At 39.6% G+C, this 25,374-nt stretch overlaps 2 protein-coding genes and 1 long non-coding RNA gene across 4 annotated transcripts; 2 read left to right on the plus strand and 1 right to left on the minus strand.

Annotated features, from left to right (window-relative positions):
- Window positions 1-10,075: 10,075 nt before the first annotated feature.
- LOC115757077 lies at window positions 10,076-11,427 on the plus strand. Its single transcript, XM_030697171.2, has 2 exons — window positions 10,076-10,609; window positions 10,704-11,427. Exons 1-2 carry the CDS (start codon window positions 10,189-10,191, stop codon window positions 11,198-11,200), a joined length of 918 nt encoding a protein of 305 aa, XP_030553031.1. The 5' UTR covers window positions 10,076-10,188; the 3' UTR covers window positions 11,201-11,427.
- A 1,493-nt stretch (window positions 11,428-12,920) lies between these two features.
- LOC115757057 lies at window positions 12,921-14,874 on the plus strand. 2 transcript variants are annotated; one of them, XR_004017282.2, is made up of 4 exons: window positions 12,921-13,055; window positions 13,099-13,758; window positions 13,845-14,627; window positions 14,725-14,874. It is a non-coding gene; the product is annotated as an uncharacterized LOC115757057 (long non-coding RNA). The 2 variants fall into 2 exon arrangements; XR_007197743.1 differs by having other exon boundaries at window positions 13,099-14,627; window positions 14,725-14,859.
- Window positions 14,875-15,938: 1,064 nt separating this feature from the next.
- LOC115757054 (THO complex subunit 1) lies at window positions 15,939-25,010 on the minus strand. Its single transcript, XM_030697142.2, has 21 exons — window positions 24,781-25,010; window positions 24,381-24,464; window positions 23,952-24,026; window positions 23,647-23,740; window positions 22,590-22,735; window positions 22,430-22,501; window positions 21,511-21,583; window positions 21,351-21,416; window positions 21,213-21,259; window positions 20,269-20,340; window positions 20,029-20,154; window positions 19,874-19,939; window positions 19,752-19,793; window positions 19,512-19,628; window positions 19,325-19,407; window positions 19,115-19,181; window positions 17,592-17,663; window positions 17,401-17,451; window positions 17,219-17,278; window positions 16,978-17,127; window positions 15,939-16,337 (listed from the first exon to the last, which is right to left on the minus strand). The coding sequence occupies exons 1-21, from the start codon at window positions 24,781-24,783 to the stop codon at window positions 16,059-16,061; spliced, it is 1,845 nt and encodes a 614-aa protein (XP_030553002.1). The 5' UTR covers window positions 24,784-25,010; the 3' UTR covers window positions 15,939-16,058.
- Between the last annotated feature and the right edge of the window lie 364 nt (window positions 25,011-25,374).

The following is a 25,374-nucleotide window of genomic DNA, read 5'->3' on the forward strand; positions in this document are numbered from 1 at the left end:
GATGTTATGACGAAAGATTGTTTAAAAAGCTATGACATCGAAATGAGGGCCTAGAAGTTATGGCACCTTTCATATTCTTACCGTTATCGTAAAAAAAAACACATATCTTCACTTCGGCACTAATTTTCCTTTGCCAATAAATCTTATGCCACGCTAACTTAGTATTAAATCATCTAATACAAAGTGAACTCAAGTGATTTTACTTTTAGAAATTATGTTATGACGAAAGATGTTCGAAAAGCTATGACATAGCAATGAGAGCATGGAAGTTCTAACAACTTTCGTATTCTCATTATTATCGTAAAAAAAAAAAAAACAACATATCTTCACTTCGGTGCTAATTTTCATTTGCCTAAAAATCTTATGCGGCAGTAATTTAGTATTAAATCGTCCAATATAATATCGACTCAAGTGATTTTGCTTTTACAAATTATGTTATGATAAAAGATTGTTCGAAAAGCTATGATATCGAAATGAGGGCCTTGAAGTTATGACACCGTTCATATTCTTATCATTATCGTTAATAAAAAAAAACTTATCTTCGCTTCGGCACTAATTTTCCTTGGCCTAAAAATTTTATGCGGCAATGTATTAAATTGTCTAATACACAATCTACTCAATTGATTTTGTTTTTAGAAATTATGTTATGACAAAAGATTGTTCGCAAAGCTATGACATCAAAATGAGGGCCTATAAGTTATGACACCCTTTGTATTCTTATTGTTATCATTAAAAAATAAACTTATCTTCACTTCGACACTAATTTTCCTTTGAGTAAAAATCATATGCGGCACTAATTTAGTATTAAATCGTCTCATGGAAAATCGGCTCAAGTGATTTTTCTTTTAAAAGTTATGTTGTGACAAAAGATTATTCGAAAAGCTATGACATCGAAACTAGAAGTCATGACATCGTTCGTATTCTCATCATTATCGTAAAAAAAAAAAAAAACAACACATATCTTCAATTCGGCACTAATTTTCCTTTGCCTAAAAATCTTATACGGCACTAATTTAGTATTAAATCGTTTGATAGAAAATTGACTCAAGTGATTTTGCTTTTAAAAGTTATGTTATGACAAAAGATTGATAAAAACGCTATGATATCAAAATGAGGGCCTGAAAGTTATGGCATCGTCCATATTCTCATCGTTATCGTTAAAAAAAAAAAACACTTATATCTTCACTTCGGCACTAATTTTCCTTTTCCTAAAATTCTTATGCAGCACTAACTTAATATTAAACCGTCTAATAAAAAGTTGACTCAAGTGATTTTTCTTTTAAAAGTTTTGTTATGACAAAAGATTGCTCGAAAAGCTATAACATCAAAATGAGGCCTAACATTTATAACACCATTCATATGCTTATCGTTATTGTGAAAAAAAATAGCATTTATCTTTTCTTTATGCACTAGTTTCTTTGTAATAGTGCCACGTGTGACAGCTGGTGTTCACGTCAATGATTTCCCGCGAATAGGACTAAATCGGCACAAAGCGAAAATGTTTAGGACTAAATCGACAAACTTAAAAGGTTTATGACTTTTTTGATAATTTTCCATGCTTCTAGCCCTAGAGGCTCTATGATAACCGGAGAAATTGTCCCGGTTAATTGGAAACGCGAAGTGCACATTCAAAATAATTGTGTAATAATCTTCATCATTTGATAAAATTCAAATTTTACGTTCAGAGTTGTCGGAAAAGAATTCAGGGGAGAAAAAGAACAAGGGAGAAACAGCATCACGGCCCACACAGCCACCACATGAACTACAACGAACATCAAGCATGAAAACAGTCGTTTAATCAGCGCTACAGAATCAGGCACCACTCTCTTCATCGCATTCGAATTGCTTCCGCGGAGAACAAAACACGATGATATCAGATTCCTGAGGCAGCCGGAACTGAACCCTCTTCCTCGAGCGCCCGTTTTCGCTGCTCCTCAAGCTACATACTTCAGAAGGGCGCTCGTCTTCGACTTCCGTGTGTTTGTCCACGGGCCTCTCCGAGGACAAACTGTCTCTCGCCTTCAAGGGCAAAGTGGCACCGATGACCCGTCTGAAGCGAGACGGGTGCACCTTGCTTGGCTTAAGCACGCAGACTTCGCCAACATCAGTGTTGGCCGAAAAGAACTGATCAAAACTAGGAGAAGCTAGCAAGCATTCCTCCAGTGTCACCGTTTCGGCTTCAGTTAATGTCTTGCCTTGTGGGTGAAGCAATCTCTGCTGCAGCTTCTCCTTCTTCTTCTTCTTGACTTTCAAGCACTCGGGCTTGAGCAATTCGATGATGGAGGATGGTGGGGTTGGATCACCGTGGCTGATGGGGTTTGCGGGAGCTGTTGGGTGCTTGAAAGTACTTACTTTTGCACCCATCGTTTGATGGGTCTCCTCCAAATTTGAGGAGGACTACCTTGTGCCAATGTCAATATCAAGAAGACATTGAATGGATCACGTAAAGATTTGTTCTTGACTAGGCTATATATGCATGCGCAGACGCATAGATTGGTGGGCGGAAAGAGCAAGAAGAAGATGATGATGGCAGTACCTCAGATTCTTCTGCTCATGGATCATTGGCCAATTGGGAATCAGAAGGAACGCAGGACGCGTTAAGGAGACGATTCCCAAGTAGATTCATGATGCGGGAGGGATCACAGACGAAGACAACTGAGGTAGAACTTTGCTCTTTCTTGTTTTTCTTACACAGCGAACTCCCAAGAAAGATCATACTGCTATGTTCCATTCTTGTCTTATCCCAGATCCAGAGTCGTCGTCTGGAATCCTAACGAAAAGGGCTGAGATGTCTTGTTCTCAATCGATGTATTCACAGAGGATTCTCAGCTTGTGGGGGGTGAGAATCCATTAACTAAACGACATAATTGGTTGGCATGATACATTGCAAGCAACGCTGTTAGTTTGGAATGTCAAAATTGCCCACAATGTTAAAGTTAATAATCGCCGAATGTCGTTTTTCGGCTTTTAATTAAGAAAGACAGGATCCCTGGGCCAACTCCGGATAGGAAGTATCACGGACAAATGAACAACGACCAATTCAAGTCCAAATAGAAATGTACAGACGCAAATCTTGCTGGACTTTAATGACAGCAAGATTTGATAATACAGACTAGATAAATTAACCAGATGTTAAGAAATTATACCGTAATTTAATTGACGACACAGCTTGGGAAGGCGAAAGTACTATGCCCAAATTTAATAGACGACATAATACTCAAGACGGAGACACACGCGGGAATTTAATCAACCAAGTGAATCTAAAAGTCACAACTATGAAAAATAAAATGTGATACACTTAAGTAAAGATAAAGTAAACTTGTTTGATATGTGCGGGCTTCTAATGAACACTGACAGCATTTATAATGATCCTATGGTAACCGCCTTCTGACGATTTCTACCGGTTGCATTTCCTCAAGTAACTTCAGTCGATTGCCTTCATGTTCTTATATTTCGACAAGTCTCGAGCCCATGTTTTCAAACAGTTTCCCTAGCCATGTGTGAACTGCTCCATGATCTTCTTTCTCGTAATAGTCGCTGTCTCACGATCTTGCTCTAAAGTGGTAATTATTCCCTCTAAAAAACGTGTGCCCCTACCTCAATTGTCTTGCCGATTTAAATTTTCAAAATGGTGTTTCAATATCCCTCTAATAAATATTCGTTGGCAATTCTCATATCAGTGCCTACCAACCATTCATCGTTGTATTTTGACAACTGAATACGTGGCATTGATGAATATCAATGTCGAAATGATTGGAGAAACGCTCTAATATAGCATGGTTCCTCCAATTTTCGTGAAACTTCGTTCTTTCCATGACATTTCTATCCAAAATTTATTCATAAAAGCAAAAACTCGCCAAAAAAAAAATGACGGAAAGATGAGTTACACTGTTAAGAAGATTTGCCCTCTTAAATTGGACGCAATAGGATAAATGACTAGAAAAATGTTGTAACAACATGGTTTCTTCTATTTTCGAGAAATTTCCTTCTTTTCATGACATTCCTCTAGAAAAGTTATGCATACGTGTCATTCACTTGTTTGTTCCCATTCACGTGCTAGGCATGTGTTTATCGACAACCGGATTATTTTTTGTTGTCAACAAGCACATATAGTGAAGACTTCTAGTCTCTTCGTCGTCTTCTATTTTTTCCTTTCGAAGGAGAAAAATTGCAATCTGTTGAAGCATTGTAGCCTTTGTTATGATGTCGAGATTTGTGTGTGTTGCTCACTTTGGCCATCCGGTCAGGGAAGCTTTGAGCCCCTGCCAATAATATACAACTACCCATGGATCTAGATCGATGTAATATTTATCTCTACTTTAACACGAGTCTCCCAGTCAAAGATAGGTAGCTGTTGTTTTGTCTGGAGATCCGATACACACTTTCAAGGATGGGCTTGAGCTATGTTTTACACACGGAGTTGGCATGGGATTCCCACAAGCATCGCCATTTACTGATGCTTGGGACGAGGTATCGTTCGCATTGATATGTGGTCTCACGATTTGGGATAAATATCAAAAAAAGAAAAAGTCTTAAACCTATTGTAGGAATACTACTTCAGTTCTAAAATTTTCAATTTAGCCCATTTCGTCTTAAACATTTTGCCAATTTGCCAATGGTCATATTGGATAATTTTGGCCAGAAATCATCGACTTGGAAGGTAGTCATCTAACGTGGTACATCCAGCGTTGACGTGGATAATTTTCGTAATTTTTTCTAAAAGAATTCTTTTGGCCGAAGATCATCGACTAGGAAGTCGGTCTTCTAACATGGTATGTCTAGCGTTGATATGGACAATTTTCGTAATTTTTTTAATAAAATTATGAATTTTTCTTTTTTTTCTTTTGATTTTCTATTATTGAAGAAATTATTTTAAAATATACAAAATATTTCCATGTCGGTGCCGACCGTCCTACGTCCACGACAGTAATTTCTAGCCATAAGTGGCCGAAATGACTACATTAATAATTCGTTAAAAGGTCTAGAACTAAATTGATCACATTTAAAAATTTAGGACTAAATTGATATCTGATAGGTTTTTAACTTTTTTGGTTGTTTTTACCTCACGATTTTGTCCTATCAAAAAGGCTCTTGTGCGGGAATGGGTAAGCCCCTAATTATAAGCCACAACCATTCTTGGGTCTCGAGTAGCATGAAAATTATCCCTCCCTTACCACCTTTTGAACTTGCACATTTTTCCTATATATGTATTATAGAAATACGAATCAGATCGGGTATGTGTCACTGAACTTACATTACATGAAAATGGATCAAAACAGGTTAAATAGGTCTATTGGGTCGGACATGTTCAGATCGGCCTAATTCAACCGTTTGACGGGTCTACTTAGAGGTAACCTTACTTATAATGGAAGTTGATATCTTAATCAGGCCAAAAAGACCAAAAGAGACCATCGACCGATCTTCTCTGTGTAGTATTTGTCGATAGTAACATTGTACTTACAGCTTGTAGACAATCTTTTGTATATCTGAATGTCACACATTGCGATAGGCACGTGCCAATCATCTCACTTCTGATGAAATCTGATGTTTGATATTAGAAGTTGTTTCAAATCAAAGGTTGTGATATTTTCGTCCCTAACCCTAATATAAGCAGCCTAAGCAGGTCTTTCACGTCTCTCGGTCTTTAGTTTTTCCTCATTCAATAACGATTGTTTAGGGTCCGTTTATTTCTCGAAAAATTGATGATTTGAAACATATTTTCCTAAAAATGATCTTAAAATAATTAGCCAGTGAACAATAATTTTATTCTTGATATTAATTTATATTTAAATATTTTCGTAAACGATGAAAATATCTTTCATCTATTCATTTTTAATTATTTATTTTTCACGAAATAAAGATACTTTGCAATTTTCAATTCAATTCTAGCCTGTTAGGAGCTGCATGATAACACTTCTGCTTCTGGATTTCTCTGCCGGAAGTCAATCTGGTAGGAAAATCCGTTTGGTAAAAACATTGCCGAAGTAGAAATCCGTTTGGTATACAAATTGATTTATGATAGGATTTTTAACTTATGGTATGATTTTCAACTTCTGGCAAAGTTTTTGGCCAACTTTGAGAAATAAAAAAATTTTACTTCTCCGCTCTAGAATCACTTTTTCGACCACATCGACCTCCGCCCGTCCACCTCTGCCGGCCGCCCGCCTACCACGCCGCCCTCCGCCTCACCACCCGCAGATGGCTAGCGGGTCGGCGGCAGGTCGCGGTCGGCCGTCGAAAATTTTGTTGATAATGTTTCAAAAGTAGAAATTTTCAACCGTTACCAAACGAATTTCTACGATGCAGAAGTAAAAAAATCAACTTCTGCTTTTGAGAAGAAGTAGAGAAATCAACTCACGGTTAGAAGTTCATTTCTCGGGGAGAAATGTTACCATGCGCGCCCTTACTTTTCTGCTACGTCACTTTTTATTAGGAAGTACAATGCCTTACATTTTTCAATGCACGAATCACATGCGTGACGTTAAATTGAGACGCGAAAATATTGGTAAAATCCACACAAAAAAAGCAGTCAGTTTTTTTTTGGTCAAAGTTAATTAAGTGTGTTTTGACTCTTGAGGACGACACTCACTTAGAACGATCCAAAAAGTTCGTAATTCATCCAAAAGTTTTCGGTCCAATATCGTAGCCATCATTGAACGTGAGATCCATTGAACCTAGATGAGAAAAAAGAATATCACAAATACCATGACTTTCATAAGGCGTTCGCTTAAATATCATAATTTTTCTTTTAATCATTTGAGTGTCGTAATCGATATACAGAGTCCACTTGAGTGCTATAACTTTTTTCGATGACTTGAATGTCGTATAACTTGTCAATCAATCATTTATGCATCATAATTTTTTAAAAAACATTGGCATTCAAATGAGCATTTTTTTTTAAGTTGTGGCACTCTAGTGGTTAAAAAAAAGTCAAACCAAAAGAGCGTCGTATGAAAGTTATGCACTTAATCTCCATTTGTTTTGCAAAAAATAAATTATTGAAAAAATATTTTCCTAAAAACAATCGTTTGTATCATTTAAAATAATTAGCCAATAAAAAAAATTCAGTATCGACGATAATTAATGTTTGAATATTTATGTGGACCATTAAAATATTTTTTTTGTTCATTTATGTAAGCTGTAGAAACTATCGTTCTTGCTAAAATGTACTCTCTTTTTTTTTTTGGTCAAGTAAAATGTACTTTATTTTTGGGGTCGGAGGTAAAATGTACTTCAAATTATTCATTTTTGGCGATATATGCACAACCTCATGACATGTTCATTATCGTGAACCTAGACACTATTTTGGTTCATTGAACTTGGTCATGTACCTCCGTGCCGTTTGTAGTTTCACAAAAGAACAGAACTAACAAAAAACAAAAAAAAAAAAAAAAAAAACAGATTCAAACTGTCCGTCGAGTCGCCACATCTCATGACGTGTACGAGTCGGGAATAAAGCACATGAGATTTCTCTGCCACGTGGAGCTTAGCTCTTCCACGTGTCAAATTTTTTTTACCACCTTCCACGTGCCATCGGACATCCCCCATCCCGCGTCCTTGGCAGTGGGGGATCACGGGGGCGCTTCGTGGCAGAACATGGGAGTCACGCTTCGTTAACGTGAACGGCCGTTTGACGCCGTCCGTCATTGCGCAGAGACATCGCCGGCTGACTGACGGCAGTCAAAGTCAGTAGAGTCCACCGTTACTATGGCAATGACGACAAAATAGGTTTCGGTAACATTTATCATTTTTATACGAAGGAAATGCTTAAGAAAGATCGGTCCGCTCAATTTTAGGCAGCATGCGTAGTTTAATCTAAGTCACGTGCATGTTCAATTTTGACTATAGTTCATGGAGTTTCATCTCAGGATTTTTTTTTTTTGTCGAAATCTCGGGATTTAATGACGTTGGAATGTAGTTGTGACATCCCGGACTCGAGAAGTATGAAGAGATGGACTAAGATCGCCTTGGCAATACTCGGGCAAGGCTAAGATGCTTCTCTCCAATCTCACATCACTTAGAGTAGAGGTCCTAGGCTAGTTTATAAGGATTTGGGAGCTTTTAACTTGCATGAGACCTTTTTCCGGGCCGGCTGTCCGAAAAAACAAAATCGTGAGGCTTGCAAAGCCCAAAACGGACAATATTATGCAAGTAGGACCTCCGGGCGTTATAGTAGTATTCTTTGTTCGATATTATATGGAATTTTATATTAGGCTATCATCATCGTACTTTTATTTATCGTCTTACTATGTTGTTTATGTGACCGATGCATGCAATTATTAATTGACAGTGCACAATCACATCTTGTGTTGAATTACACCTTCTTTTTTTTTTTTTGGTCAAAGTAACATTTTATTCATTCCTGCAAAAAAGAGAGAGAAATAACGTAGTCCAACCGCAAACCAGACAAATTTCATATAAGTTCAAAGTAAAACAAGCTCCAAATAACGAGACGAATCATCATAACAAGAATATGGATCACTCGCATAAATAGCAAATATTTGACTTCTTCAAATCAAGATCGACGATGGATCACAAAATCCGTCTTTAACAATGAGCATGCACCGAGATTTGAATTGATAAATGAACTTAAATAGATTGATAAATGAACGTAGTTCCTTGCTCGTTTTATTCCATAACTTGTTCGACTCCACATGCTTTCTTCGCACAATCTCAACCACGTGTGAATTAGCGATGCACATCGCTCCTCTTCGAGATTTATTCTATTCTATACGATTATACATGTGGTCGCCCTTCCTCGTACTTACGGAGAAAACCCAAAAAAAATTATTGATAATGATCGAACTAAATATGATAATCGGGCACATGATGATAGAAAAATAAGCGATTTATTAAAAAAAGAAAAGAAGAAGAACACAAAAAGACAGAAAAAAAAAAAAAGATTCAAGCTCTCCGTCGATTCGCCACATCGCATGACGTGTATAACAACTAGCGCAAGAGGAATCAACCTATTCCCAAAAAAAAAATGTCCCTTTGCTTTCGACCAAAAAAAAAAAGTTCCTTTGCCACGTGTACAACGGGCGCAAAAAATACTTTCCTATTCCACGTGGAACTCAGCCCTTCCACGTGTCATCGAACATCTCGAAATGCGTCTCCTCGCGTGGGACCACGTGGGCGCTTCACGGTGGAGCGTGCACTTCATAAACGGTCGTTTGACGCCGTCATCGCTCGCTGACCCACTATAGTCAAAGTCACTCGAGTCCAGCGGCCCCTTGGTATAGCATGTGGACATGGCGAGAAAGAATTGAGGCTCGCTTGCTTCCAAAAAGATCGTCAATTTAAAAAATAGATCGTTTGCATCGAATATTTTCATTATGATTTTTGATAAATTAAAGAAAACTTTTTTACCAAATCATTTATTTTTTGCAAAAACAAACGAAGCCGTACTTTATGTATATTTAAAATCCTTTCAATTTATCTAAGTATAAAAAGATTCAAGGAGATCTCTTCATCTATATTTTAATAAACATAATTAATTTACAACTCCATCATTTTGAATGCCCTCTTTTGCTCTGCTAAACTTTTCTTTTCATTTTTATATAAAATCCAAAACTTACAAGGAATACCTTCTTTTCTCAACAAAAAAAAAATCTCATGAAATAGTTCGAATCAAGCCTTTGTCTCGGCTACTCACGAGAGCTAACTAAATTTCGCAGAAAGAAGAATTATTTAAAAATATTTTTTGAAAAATAATCGTTTAAATCGCTTGCAAAAGTAAATGACAACAAATAATTTCATCAATTTTTTCAAATAATGTGAGCGATAATTTAAAAAAAAAAATTCTACAAACGAAACAAAATGGTACGTAGGATAAGGGCATAGCCATTGAGATTGAGTGACAAGCAAGTCCAAAGCAAAAGTGGGACCCAAAGTATGTATTTGGCCTTTGCTTGTGGAGAGATTCTTAATTTCGTCGAAATTCACCCGCGAATTACGACCACGTACACCGTCCAAGCAGCGACCGGAGTACCACGTTAACGCCGTCCCTTGCACCCACGTTATATCTCCATTGTTTCTTCATCCTCTCGTCATTGTCGTCCTTCCATGTGCACACCATTTCACCATCATCTCCACACCAAGAAGAAACTCCATTATAAATCTGTCCCCGCTTTCCTCGACAGTTCCTTCACGAACCCTCCACAGACCGGCGGACGGACGGACTGAGAGATGGCCAGAGCCGCGCTCAGGTTTAGGAGGTTCACAGCGGCCTTCGACGATGCGGGGCGTGCACACGAGGGCGAGGGCAAGGGCAAGGGCGAGAGCCTCACCGATCTCTCCGACCTCGTGGCGTCGTTCCTCGAGAGGGAGGAAGTGATGAGAGGAGGAGGAGGAGGAGGAGAGGATGAGGAGGAGATGAGGCGAGAAGAATCGGAGAGCAGCTGCTGGTCCGACTCCGAGGCGACCAAGGACAAGCTGCTCAACTTGTTCCAGGGCTGCGGCGACGGCGGCGATGCTGTTGCCAATGATGTGAAGAGGAAGATCAGAACAGAGGTCGAAGCTGCGCGGGGGTTGGTTGCGAAGAATGGATTCTCGGAGGGGCTGAAGCGTCAATTGGTGATCAGTTTGCGTCTGAAGGGCTTTGATGCCGGTCGGTTTAGCTTCTGCCGCTTCTTTTTCAATTGTCTATCGACAAGAATTTCTCAATTCCCAATGAGTTACTGACCAGTTTGTAATCCCACCAGGTCTCTGCGAATCAAGTTGGGACAGGACGCCCAGGCGTCCGGCCGGAGCCTACGAGTACGTGGACGTCAATGTCGAAGGAACGCGCTACATCGTTGAGGTTTCTCTCGCCGGGCAATTCAAAATAGCGCGGCCCTCCGACCACTACACGTCGCTTGTCGAAGCGTTTCCTCCCGTTTTCATCAGCAGGCCGGAAGAGCTCCAGCAGGTGATCAGGCTGATGTGCGCGGCGATGAAGCAATCCTTGCAGAGCACAGGGTTGCTCCTCCCTCCGTGGAGGAAGAAAAGCTATATGAAGGCCAAGTGGTTCAGTAACCACAAGAGGACGGCTCCCGACGAGGCTGCGGGTGCGAGAAGACTACCCGCCGTCAGGCACGAGAGTATGGCGGAGATATCGTATCGCTGCAAGGACGACGTCTTGAGCAAGACGAGGCCGAGAGCCGGGCATTTAAGCGAGATCTTCAGCGGCGGCGGTGGCGGCAACGGGAGTGGCGCGTGATCGCGGCAGCCGGATTCTTTTGCTTTCCAAAGTTTTTATCAATCGGTTCCAACTCTTTTGGAAGAGTAGTCACAATCCAGTTTTGGTCCAAAAGAATGGCCTCAAAGTGAAGATTCTCTTGCTTGTCTTTCTGGTTAGTTTTCTGGATGATGATGGGGACATTCCAGTTGATAGATAAAGACTGTACAGATTTTGGCACATTGTGTACAGAAGATTGTTGAAAAGTGAAGAATCGGATTCGGATTTCCATTCGAAGTTGGCATACAACCATTTTTAAGATGGGTTAATACCACGGAAAAAGACGATTGAGAAATCAGATTAGCATAATCTTGAACGTCAGTAAATGGATATTTCTAGCCAATTGCCTTCTCAAAATGTCGATGGTGTATTTTCTTAGTAATAAAAGGGCTTGACTTAAATCTCTTTTTATATTCTCATTTGCACCTCTTCGTACAAAGTCTATTATCAAAACAGTCATCATGACTATTAGGCAATCGTCACACAAAACTATGGGCTAATGAGATAGCTATCACGCAAGTTAACGTGATAAAACGCAATTAATGTGGATTTCTTTTCTGGCTATGTTCATTAACTATGTATTGATCCGCCGATCCTCTCAAATTATTCACCTATTGAATACTAACACTTAATTGTAACGATCTTGTCTGAGGAGGGCGGAGAGTAAGCGTCGAGGCGGCACGAGGGCCTGGACAAGGAATGCCGTGCAACGAACAGGTGAAAACTGAAATTAACCCCGGTGGGGTGGTTCGGAATGGTGGCGGGGACGAAAAGAATGAGCTCTGGGAAAGGCTTCGAGTATGAGCGAAAGCTTGGAGCCGATGCCCTTCATCCTGCTCTCAAGGGCCTGTTGTAAAGAAGAGGACTTGAGGAGTCATCGATGGCGTCGACGAGGAGGAGAAGCCTCCCATAAACGAGCAAGCACAGATTGGGGATGCAGTCTGAACGGAGAAGTAGAAATTGACGTGTTCCTTGCATGAATTGAGTTGCCGGAGAAGCTTGGTTGATGCCTCGAATGGATGTTACTGTGTTGTTGAGCACGAAGTGTTCACGTCGGATTCACGAACGAGGTCACGAGAACTCCCGGCGAAGAAGAGGAGGAGGAGTCTTGGGCCGCACTCAGTCATCGGGCCTGCAAGTTCGTTCCTTGGGCAGGTCCACCGCGAGCATTGATCCAGTCATGGTTTGGGGCGTACCTCCATCCAACCCAGAGCAACTCACTAGTTTGTTCTTCTTCCACCAGCCAATGCGCGAGATTTCTCTGGACAGAGACAGAAGAAAGGAAACAGGTGCGATACGAAGCTCGACCGCGATAAGTTTTGGGTCTTTCGATTCTTTAATCGGTTGCTGTGTGCCGGAGCTGTCCGCCGGAGTCGCTTGGGATCCCCACCGGAGTTTTTCTTGATCTGTTCTGGTAGCTCCGACCTCAAAGATTGCAGCTTTTTTCTTGATCAGGCGACACCCGGATTCTCCTTTGTCGGTAAAACTGTTCTTTCGTGAGAAGTCGACTGATTGTTCGCGAAATGTTGTTTGGTCAAGCTCAGAAGGCGACATCAGTTTGAGTTGCTTGCTTTTTTATCTTTGGAACGGAGCTTTTAGAGTCTTGTACTAATTGTGTTATATGGGGCCGGTGGGTAACGCAGGTTCTTGCGCCTGCAGATCGAGAATTAACACCTCGAGATGTTCAAGAACACTTTCCAATCAGCCTTGTGTAATTCCTCTGGGCTTTGGCTCTTTGGTTTCTCAATCTAGTTTTCGCATTTTTATTGTTGCTTCTGTACTGAAAATGTGTATGAACTTCTTGGTTTCTGCAGGAGCAAGCCCTTGCAGATCTGGGGTAAAGAAGGAAAAGGTAGTTTCTGCTTTGAAAGAGCGGATAGTGCTGTTGATGCTGCTTGTTATGTTCAATTCGTGCTTAGGCATGATACTGTCATTGCATCGTTTTATGTTGATCTTTGTTGTGCCCTCTCCTTATTCAGTTATGCCTCTGGGGAATAGGGCATTCTTTAGAAATCGTTGTCATGAAGGTTAGATGTTCTATGGCCACGATACTAGTACTGACTGCCTGTCGGTTTCGTTGATAATGCTCGCATCAATTTCATATCTTTCCCGCCATACTTTGCTTTAAAGATTTCAATTTCTCGAAAATTGCATGGTTTTGAGTCCTGCCAAATACGACTAATTATCTGGTCTTTTGCAATTTCTTCTGTTGAACATAAATTTGGTTCCTTGTTATTTAACCAAAAGGACGACTCACATGACTATTTTTTTTGGTATTGGCATCCAACTTGCAGTGGTTAACGGTCATGGAAAACGTCCGCAAGATGAGGACATTCAGTCAAATGTCCTTGAGATTGTTGGCTCAAATATTCAGTCCACATACATCACGTGCCCAGCAGATCCAGCTGCAACACTTGGCATAAAACTGCCATTCTTGGTTATGATTTTAAAGAATCTGAAAAAATACTTCACCTTTGAGATCCAAGTTCTGGATGACAAGAACGTGAGGCGGCTCTTCCGTGCTTCTAATTTTCAAGTGTGTAAGTTTGCCCGTATTGCTATATTTGTTTTCTGGTTTGGACAACTTGTTACTAGATTTTATTGGCCCTAAAAGTGTAACAGATAGACAGATCATGCCATATGGCCATAGGTGGAAATTTCTAGCCTGTAGTGGTCCTTGGACTTGAAATGAGATTTCATCTGGCATTTAGAAACCGATGGTTCTGCAGTTTCAGTTGTTTTGACTACACTGTGTAATCGCAATGCTGGAGGAAAAGAGACTTGCAAAAGGAAAATCATGGATCTCTCAATCCCAAGCTGTGTTGTTAATGAAATGGCAAGGGAGCTTTTAGCTATCAATAGATTTGAACCACCTATGCAGGATCATATTCATGCGAACTCTACAGCCTGTAATTGGCTTCATGCTGATTCATTGCTCATACCGAGATAACTGTCGGTGGAGATTGGAGGGACAACTTGATATTTATTTACTTACTTTCTGAATCAGCTGGATAAGAAGCCCTTTCTCCCTAATGGAATGGGAAATGGTTTTAGTATGCACTCCATTTTATGACATGTTGCATATAACACCCTCTCCTTCTATAAAGTTCTATATGATTCATGTACACTAAGGAATTGGCATTGCATGTAACCTTTCGGTCTTGCATTGCGGGCTGTGACTAGGGTCGAGCCATATATTTGCACCATGCCGTTGATGTTGGATGAAGGATGGAATCAGATCCAGTTAAATCTCACTGATTTGACGGGGAGAGCATACGGAACCAACTATGTCAAGACATTGAGAGTACAGGTACATGCAAACTGCCGTCTAAGAAGAATCTATTTCTCGGACCACCTTTAATCCGAAGAGGAACTTCCACCAGAGTTTAAACTCTATCTTCCCATGCAGGTGAGATTGCCTTCTTCAAGAAACAGCTGGTTTTTGAATGCCTTCTCTTTCCATGCTATCTCTTGTTGGCTAACTCCCAGTACTCTCTCTGTTGCAGAAAAGTTAGGAACTTTGGGCGAAAGGTCTCCTGATCGGTTACTCGCGACACAAGCGGGACCTCTTGAATCATGTGATGCGTATGGTTATCCCGTCGCATGTTACACGGCTGTGAACTTGATGGACTGTGGTCAAAATCTTGGGCCTTTATAAGCTTACTCACTGTTGTAGTTAGCTATGTATGTCTCTTCCTCCTGATATCTGTTATAATTATGGCTAGAAATAGCATATTGGGGCAGTCATTTCACACCAATATCTAGATGGTATTAGTCTCCTACCTGGCTCTGACCTGTGCTCTCAAATCTTATTTCTTTCCTCTCGAGTCTTGCCACTTTGTGCATTAGTCCGTATCACGACGCGTTCGTGGCTGAATCTAGAGCCTCTCAGCAGTCATATATGAAGATCACTTGCTCTGATCTATATCTTGATGCCGCTCCGGAGGTTGGCCTTGAGGAAACAAATGGTGGGGTCGCGTTGCTCGTGTCTCGGAAATGGGGACATTTGCCTAGTCGATTGGTTTGCTAATATCATAATAGCATAATATCGTGGTAACATGCTACGAATATGAGTATTACATGGTGTATATGCAATTTTGCCAGTCAAGGTCACTGAGCACTGGATTTCCTATTTTCGAGAAATTTCGTTCTTTCCATGATATTCCTTTAAAAAAAATTATGTATAATTAAAATAAATTTTGCCGAGAAAAGTTATCAGCAAGATGAGTTACACTGTCATGTCAAGAAGATTTGCCCTCTTGAATTTAATGCAACAGGACAAAAAGGCTAAGAAGAATGGATTCTAATCCTGTTTAATTGCTCCTGGAAGACCTCTTTGCAATTATTTCACGTTAGTAAAATAATAGGTGATTGCACTCAAAACCAAGCAGCACCACGCCCACCGGTGTTCAATACATGTGGTCACTGATTTGAGTTGATTTACTTAAGTATATCGGACAAGTAACAGGATCGAAGTTACTGAAGCTGCCTACTCGAACCGTCGGGTTATCTCCTCGTGCTCTTCAAAATTAATTGGTGGAACAATTGCTGCCTCGGCAATCTGGAAGGCATAAGGAGTAGTTTTCTCCTTTTCCAAAAGCTTTGTTCATGGCAATTATATCTAAAGTTCCTACCAAATGCAGCTCATTTCATTTGACTGGCTTCTGAAGATGGTGGGATAAGCTACACGTTACTGTCAGCCACGAGAATGTTTGATGATGCCTGTGTATTGCAGCTAATGTTTCCTACTACATTTCTCTCACTTCAATGCTAAAAAGGCGCTAACTCCTAGCAACGCAGAAGATATATATCTCTGCAAAGGAGACCTCTTCGCTTGCACTCATCCTACTGTATCTAGGTCAACTTCAGCATCTGTCTCTCCATCCACCGTTCCTGCTTCTGCTTCTGCTTCTGCTTCAACATCTGCTTCCAACTGGCCTGGCTCTGGGCCGATGTCTGTGTCGGACCCCTGCTTCAGATGTTCATCCAGTGCCGGGGTACTGCCTTGGGAATCATTGACAGCTGCGGCACTCGCTGAGTCTGTGTCCATGGGTATCGCTGTTGTTTCAAGATCCCCTCTCATACCTTCACCATCAACCTCACTTGCAGGTGTAGCAATCTTCCCAGAAAAATAGATAGAAGATGAAATATTAGTATAGACACCAGAGAAGGTAAAATAGCAACGTAATGGTGAAGAAGCAACCATCCACATGGATGCTCCTTCCTCCCTCTTTTTTCTTCCGTTCTGAGTTATGAAGTTTAACGTAACGATTATTACAGCTTTACCACAATGTCTAAAACCGCAAGAGAATCCCACATGTATCAATTTAAATCTGATTGAAGGTATCAATTGACAGCCATACTTAAGCAGGCAGCCACAACTTTCCTTTGGATAAACCTAAGATTGTCATAGAGCACTACCCTGTGCAATCCCATTCACTAAGTGATGATGAGCATAACCACTTCCAGCACAAATCCATCATGACCTGTCTCAACAATTTAGCTGCATAGCACGGGGTGACTCCTTATACGTGGCAAAGCATACCACATCTCTTGCTCCTCTTGTCACATACCAAGCAAAGTTTCTTTCAGTAACAACAAAAGGGAACATTTTAGATTACTTTTAAGTGTAAGTCTTCATTTGCCTGTGATTTAACTGGGCTTTAATCTAAAAGTGACATCCAATATACAAGAAACACAAATCTTTGAATACATGCCCTTCAAAATATTTGAATTATTTCTTTTATGATCTAGAGCACCTGATTTTCTTCAGCTTGCTGAGGAGTAATCTTTGTTTCTTCCTTCTTAGCACGTTTGGATCTCTCATTTGGCTTAGCTTGATACTTCGACCGAATGTCGGATGGCAAAAGTTCAAGAGGCACAACCCCTTCAATGCCATGGTCGGTGAACTACAAGGACAACCACAGGACACTGTTGTTACCGAGAGTATAACACAAATACATGCCTGAGCTATTGTAAAGTTTAATCAATTCACCATACTCGAGAAAATCCTTCCAAATCCTGCCGAGCCGAAAAACGAAGACCTTTCCAACAATATACCTGCATCAAGTGCAGCAAGTTTTCACCCAATAAATTATCGAAGGGATCTTGGAGAGCGGCACCAAAATGGGATCTTTCCACCCAAAAAGAGATGAAACGAAATTAAGGGATACAAGTTTTACCCGATTATTCTTGTGATGATAATCGTCTTCTATTCCAGCTGATAGATCCATCTGCATTAAGGGAGCCCTTGACATCTCGATAATTCACAACTTGAAATGAAAGAAAATCTAAGGAAACACCTATATGAAAATTTTTCCAAGGCTTAATGATAATGGAAGATGATATAACTGCATCAATATCCAGGACTTACATCTTCAGCCAAGGGTTTCCAGTACTCCATAACAGCAGGAGTTCGGACACGTTGAGGATTGGTCAATGCATTCTTGACAGGTCAAAAGAAGAGTAGTTATTCTTTGATAAGCAGAAAAGATACATCAATCATACGGCATTGCGTAAACCTTTTGTGAGTATTTTGCATTATCAGAAGCTTATTTTCATCATGTCACGGAATTGATTTGACATCGACACAATTTTCAACTGTTTAAAATTTGTCGCCATATAAGTCGATCAACATCCGTTAAAATGGATGGTAGCTCACAGATGGTAGAGACATGCGATTTCAGGATTTTCTTCAAATTCCAAAAGAATGAAATCACTCACTTTCCAAATACTGATACCAGATATATGGTAAATAATTATTCCACAGGAATCAGAACAAAGTAAAACAGAAATGGTAAGTTCCTGAATTAAGCACAAAAATCTCTCTTCAAAGAAATGAAAGGGAAAGACCACTGTATCTTTCAGTGGTAATGCCTCTTTTGTAAATATAGGCACATTTCGCACAGAGTGATTATGTCTTTTCACCAAAACTTAAGACTGCTGGTAAGCCTTCAATTATAGAGTTAGAAAGGATAAAAAAGCTACGAGACTGTTATTGCATCTTGAGCGGCCTTACCAAAAAAAAAAAAAGCTACGAGACTACTGATATAATGATGTGCATCTTAATATAATGATCTACAAGTCAATAATATGTCAACAAATCACACTCCAGAATATGTTATGCCTAGTATGAGGATGTCAGTGTACAAAATCGGTAATAATTTCATCAGCTCTCAGGAACTTCTTTGGGATCCTGGAGATTACCGTTTACAATATAATAGGGGAAAGGGTCTCCATACACCAATATTCTTTCACCCTCGTTGTACAATGCATACTGGCAGATCTCGCACTTCATTTATTCAATCTTTAAACTATAGTAAGGGAAATAAATTCTTTTGCTCTTAGACTTTGTAAAACACCAATCTAATAACCAGCGTTTTCACACTCCAATAAGTATTTCAACCAGTAACCAGTTGAACCACCGAGTTAATCGTTTATTCAAAGACATTTATTTTAAAAATCAACCGAAGTCAGAGAGTTGGCCAGGTAATAAATTGTACTAAGGAGGCCAGCAACCCAAGTTTGATGCAGAATAACTATCGACTTCTTCATTCCAGTAAAATCGCATGGCTCAGTGGCGGTCAATGCCAGTTCAATCCCATTTAGGACCATTCACTGTTTGATATTAACTGGACCAAACAATGGTCTACAACTGGTTAAACATGCCATTTGGATCTAGTTACAGAGCCGTAGCATGTAACAGATATACAAGTTCTCTAACCTCATGTGCACCATTTTTGTAGCAAGAAAGCTAAATAACACTCTAAAAAGGTGAAAAGAACAAAGATTGCAGCAAAGCCAGTCAGCACAGCAGAAGCTGTGATAAATGATAGATCATGAATAACAAGTTAAATAACAGCATAGAAGAAATCATAGAAATTGAATTTAACATACTGGATTCTGATCAGCCCACTTCCACAACTGTGACAGTTCTTTATTTCCTAGTCTCCACCTTGGTCTCCTGAAAGATTTGTAGGAAGCAAAATCCTTTAATAGTTGAATATACAAACAAAGTTTTGAACTAGCATATTAACCACATCAGTAGGTCAGTCTCCAAGGAATATTTGCTCTGGATCACAGGGAAAATCATGCAAAATTGCATACCTTTTTCTAGTACCATCTTGTACTGTCTTTTTCTCCATTGGTTGTTTCTCAAAGGGTGGGCAACCATCACGTTTCCACCAAACCTGAGAGCAGATGTATATGGAAAAACCAAGATACATAAAAGTCACAAGACTTTGAAGTAATATTACAAGCATACCGGCTGTGAGAGAGAGAAAGAGATGCTCACCCAGTTCTTTTCTCGTTCTAGTATATGCTCAATCTTATTAAGAAAATCTTTGCCTCTAGGCGGAGTCATTTCTAGCAGCTTCTTAACGCGATCCTCACAAGATTTTATTTCTTCTTGCTGGAAGAGGGAAAAGTTCAAGTCTTTCAAAGAGTTAGGCCTACATAATTCTGATCAAGAAAGTATTGAGAAGTAAAAGAATGCTATCTAAATTCTAAACCTATTATGTAGGAAAGCACTAACCATGCTTTCAGAGGGCAAATCCTTCTCATTCTTTCCAGGGGACTAAGCAATAAAAGTACAGTTAGCATGCTGCCTCAAATATATAGAGAGGTCACGAAAACAAAGCTTGAGGTGATTGTTACCCTTAGATAGTCAAACAGGATGAGGCACTGAACAAGAATATGGCGACGAAAACTTGGATCTTTTAACTGTAGCCGAAAAAGAGAGGAGGCTAGAATCAATTCATTGAATCAAACTTTAGCATGTTAATGCAGGATCACTTCCATACAACACTCACTTCCAGACCCATAAGTTTACTACTTGTTAGATACTTTATGCCAAAATTCGCTGCCTCTTCCTCCATATTAATGGCATCTCCCTCCTCATCACTTAATGGCTGAGCTTCAAAGGTACTCAGAACAACCTGTGAGAATTCAAGGAATTACAAGTATAATGAGGCAACTGACAAGTGGAATCGTAAATCCCATAATAAAAGGAAAGAAATGGATATTTACATAGGCCTTTGAACACATTTTACCATTAGACTGGATGTGAATTTCTGCCATTTTGTAGGAGCATTCATTAATGAAGGAGGGTTGCAAAAACACTCCTACAAATAAAGCAGCACCATTGCTTTAGCACAAGAACAGACAACCATGAATCATGATGGAAATGATTCTTAATCCAAAGGCCAAAGTTGAAAACTGTTGTATAGAGAAGCCTGACGGGCATGTGAACTTAAACAAAACTCATGCTACGAAGTCACTTGTAACCCTGTACCTATAAAGCAAGAGTATGTATGGATGAATGTGGAACTTCACTAACCTCATTTAAAAAGGACCCTTGAAAAAGAAGGCCCGTCAAGAAAAAATGGTACAAGAAAATCTAAAAGCTGGTGGAGTATTAGACAGGTGAGATAAAAAGTGCTACCGATATTCCATCAAACTTCGATCCATAAGAACTTCCCTTTTTTGCTTAATAACAAATATAAGAAGTTCCAGAAACTATGCATCACACAGTATTAGGTTAATAGGTGTAGGTACAGGCAAATGTGCATGGTCATAGCTCGTTCTCTCTTGGAAAATTATGAGCAGATCTTAGACGGCATTGCACTTACTAAGAGCATCACTCTTTCTTGATTACATTGAATTTTAAGTGAAGAGAAAAAAGAGCTTCGTGTTCTCATGTCAAGTTGCTGAAAAGACCTTAGACAACCTTGTTCAACTAATTTTTGGACACATCGTTATGTGTCAATTTGTGCGTAATTTCAATTTCACTAGCTTCCTTTTGCTTAAATTATTTCTCTCTATTTGAACATGAACCATGTATACCCCAGCAGACTTGGTTTTGTACCTGCCTATGACAACCCTTACACCTGTTCCATCCCTTTGTAAGTACACTGGAAAACCCAAAAGGTTCTATAGTCCTGCCTTAGTCATTATGCTTGCTTCTGCAAATTGAAAATAACATTACAGTACACACCTGTAAACTCCAGAAGGTTTTATAGAAGTTGAAGTCAACAGATATCCCTGAAAACAAGAAAATTTGTTCAATTCATTTGAAGAAAAATGCATTTCCATTATAAATGAAAAATGGGCAATTCAAAATTGATTTCATTACCAGCAGGAGGATCCTTTTCGTAGCTTGTTTCATTTGATGTGTTGAAAACTCCTTTGATATTTACAGCTGAGGACATTATTAAAAGCAGCAGAAATCAAATGGCTATCAACAGAAACAATCATGTTGAAAGCATTCGTCTTGACTAGGACTGGGAAAATACCTGAACGCTCTGAGAGTGGAAAAAAGTGAGCCAGAAACATGAGAATACGTCCACAAAAAACCACATCATTTGCCTGATATCAAAGAATAGATAGATAAGTCAAAAATATAAGCAACCCAAATATAGAATAATGTCTTAAGAACATTATTTTCACTTGAATGAAACTAAATAATATATTCTGAAAATTTTACTAAGCAATGAATTTGCTTATTGCTTGCTGACCAAACTACACTTCTAATTAATCAAGAACCATAATCTCTCAGCATAATTGAGCATTTCTTCTCCATAGATAAACTGCAAAGATTTGCCTGCAGGGAAGAATTGGTCGAGAATGTTTTAACCATTGGCAATGTCCAAATTTTCGACCTTCACAGACTGATAAGTGCCCACGAATGTCGAACAGGCACGATCACTAGATTTCACCCCATACAGTTTATACAAAAGAACATCTTCCCCTTTCTAAGAAGTAACTTAACCAATTCACCACAGATCAAGGTAGCATCATGGATCTACCTCCTAACAAAATGACAAAATAAGATAAATGCAGACATCCAACATAGTCATCACCTCTCCTTGCATGAGGCAACTCACCACAGACCTTTATCTACTATATTACATACGTTTTCCATAAGAACACAGTCATCCCTATGGATAACAAGAAGTACCTCAACGAAATAGTCCTTGAACAGCATAGATTTATCACCATTTCACTTAAAGGGCAAAAATGAAAGGAGAGAAGAGAACAAGAAAGCCATCATAAGAAGGTTTAAAATGCAAGGACAACATTCAGAAGGGGCGAGGATTCAATAGCAGAGGAACAAATTGTTAACTTCTATGTTTCCAACAAATAAGTGTCCAAATGTCACCATGTGTTCATACTTGAGACTATTTAGAGGACATGTAGAGTGAATTATGATACCTTTGATAGTCGACGAAGAAGTTGATTGCATGTTCTCAACATGACGAGTTTTCCACGAGCAAAGAGCTCTTGCTGTGTCGTATTGAAACGATTGATCGTTAGAGATGCAGAAAAGGTCAAAAGGTAATCCAAAAGTTAATTCAAGAAAAAGAACACTTACCTTCCCTAATATATCCTGTTTACTCTCAATATAACCAAATATATCTTTGCAGTTCCTCATTGTGGACATTTCCGTCAAGTCTTCTAGCAGTTGAAATATCATACCACCCTCAATATGCTCTTTCTCACAAAGATAGAGCACAATGTCTAGAAAACACCGGAAAGACAGAGAGTCAAGAAAAGAAAAGGCAAGAATGTCCCTCCAGTTCTGGCTGCATGGATGCACACCCAGACTGAGCGATAAAATTGTGAAACCAGAAGAATTCTAAGAAAGACTAAGTTGTGGTTGTCCTGCTTAAAGGCTAGCAAGACTAAAATCGCCATCATCTAAACAACAAAGACAGAACAGAAGAAACTGGGTTCATCCCAAACAATTCAAACAAAAGAATCCAGCACATAACATTGGAAAGAGAACCTGCATAAGAAAACAGTGGACCAACAAAATATCTGGTGCAACATCATTTTCATCATCCTCATGGCTCCAGCTGAACTATCAACAATGATATTTGCACAGCAAACTCAAGCCCTATAGAAATACCTATCACAAGTGATGGAGGGAAAATTTCCAACTTCTAGAAGAGCATGCTTGCTTTTATAATTTCCAATTTATACCGGAAGATAATAAGAATTCCATCTCATTAACACAGTTAAAGTCGCCTAATAGCTTTCAAAGCTTTTATGATATTCAACTACAACCCAACCAAGAAGGTACCCTTGAAGAGTCAATACAACAGGCTAAGGTTTGACCTTAGACTTCTTCACTATTCAGCCGAACTTTACTTGAGCTTGCATCATATTAACCCCTCGGGCCTTGGTTTAATCAGCTATTCTTTTTTACACTTTCCTTTTATACAATTCGCTCAATTCAGTGATATTCTCATTTGACCATATTCTCTATGCTACGAAATTCATGAAATCTCCAGTACAACAGATGCTAATCAATAACCCTACAAAGACGACTGACCACCAGATTACAACATGCAAATGGAACTATGAAGCTTAATTTAACAAACCTCGAAACTTAGACAAAATTTTAGAACGAATTATCCTCTAATTACCAAGAAGTCGGGGAATATGTCCTTGAGCTATTTCACTGTCATCAACTGATTGCCCGTGCTGCATAATCGGCTCTCCTGATTGTACAGCAGCTGCCTGTCAATTAAACCAAAATAGATGTCCCGTCATTCAAGAGTAAGTGGCTTTGAAGAGCGAAAACTGGTAAACTATCTCAACTACTTAGATAGCATGTAACGACTTTAAAATTCCATCCCAAACCTCTGGATACAAGCTATATATGATAGCATGTGTTTGAAATAGTGTTGCAAAAGAAACCAACAAACAAGCAGCAGAAGTTCAGCCATACCACCAGTTCCTGAAGCAATGCCCGAAGAATATTTTCGAGCAGCTGATTCTCATCTTGCGCCAATTTTGTTTGTTTCTGTCCACACAATACTCAGGCTCAGAAACTGAGGGAAAATCAGATCCTTGATAAATGCAGGTGTGAGGTAAGATCAGAAAAAGGATTTCTACACTCAATCATTTCAAATTCAAACACATTTGTCATGATAAAGTATCACCAGGCAACAGGCATGTTCGAGACATCCATAAGAGCACAAGTTTTCATTAACTTGTGCTCGAAATACAGAACCACATAACTTGTAAAGACACTCGAAAGAAATGTAATAAACGGCGAGGAAGCAACAAACACCGTGCCTGGGGCATGTCAGCTGGTAAGATCATTCGGCTACGGATCATGAAGAAGGAGAATCCAGTTCGAGAACAAGTGAAGTACCTGAGGTTTTATAACTTCTTGAACTGTCGAAAGAGCAAAATTCTCAGGTGGTCCAGGCTCAAGGATGGCCCTTTTAAACACTTCCTGGATAATGAAGACAAACCCAGTTCAAGGTAAGCAATTTAACCAGCAAAACACTTTAGTTTACGTGCACGTTCTTAAGAAATTGCATCTAGCTTTATTCAAGAGGAAACTCCGGGGCAAATGAACATTGATAGATGTCATCTCTCCACAACCATCATCCCTTCGAAATGCAAGCTTCTGTCAAGTTCGAGTTGCAACTTCTAGAATTCAAATCATTCGATACAGCGTTAGCAACTGACTGATTGCAGTTTCGAAGCACGAAGTAGAAAAGGAAAATCAAAATCCCCTCATCCGATCGTAAGCATAAAGTATCAACCATTTTAGTCAAAGTCACTGCCGTCGCTGCAGAAGCTCCACCAGTGGCCGTCGTCGGGCGGAGGAAGAGACCAAGCTTCTTCGATGAAAAACGAAGTAGACGACGAAGAAGAGAGACTTCTCCAGGTTCGCCGTTTGCCCTAACCGCGAACCGGAAGAGAGGGAGTATCGTTCTCAGACCACCTGGAAGCGGAAGCAAGAAGAAAAGGGGGAAATTACAAAAGTAGTCCCTGTATTATCACCTAATTCCGTTTTGGTCACTGTAGTTAGTGTAGTATTCCCCGGTGGCAAATTCAGGACAAATTCGTTTTCTCCGGCCAAAAGGGCAACGGGAAAATGTGACTTGGACGACGGAGATGCTGAGTCAGCAACGAAGTGTCATAGAAATGCTGACTGGGCCTTCTTTCTTAATTTGTATTTACGGTCCACATTTCTTCCAAGCTAATTTTCATGTTATAAAAAATTTCAAAATCAGTATACCCTTGACAAAAAATCTTAAGATAAAACTGAGGCCAAAATTAGAGATTTTTAGAATATTTCCCACTCAATTCATTTTCTTCGGATATGGCTTTTTCAGAATGGCATCGCCGATGAG

Source organism: Rhodamnia argentea, chromosome 3 (assembly GCF_020921035.1).
Source record: "Rhodamnia argentea isolate NSW1041297 chromosome 3, ASM2092103v1, whole genome shotgun sequence".
In the NCBI taxonomy this organism is placed as follows: domain Eukaryota; kingdom Viridiplantae; phylum Streptophyta; class Magnoliopsida; order Myrtales; family Myrtaceae; genus Rhodamnia; species Rhodamnia argentea.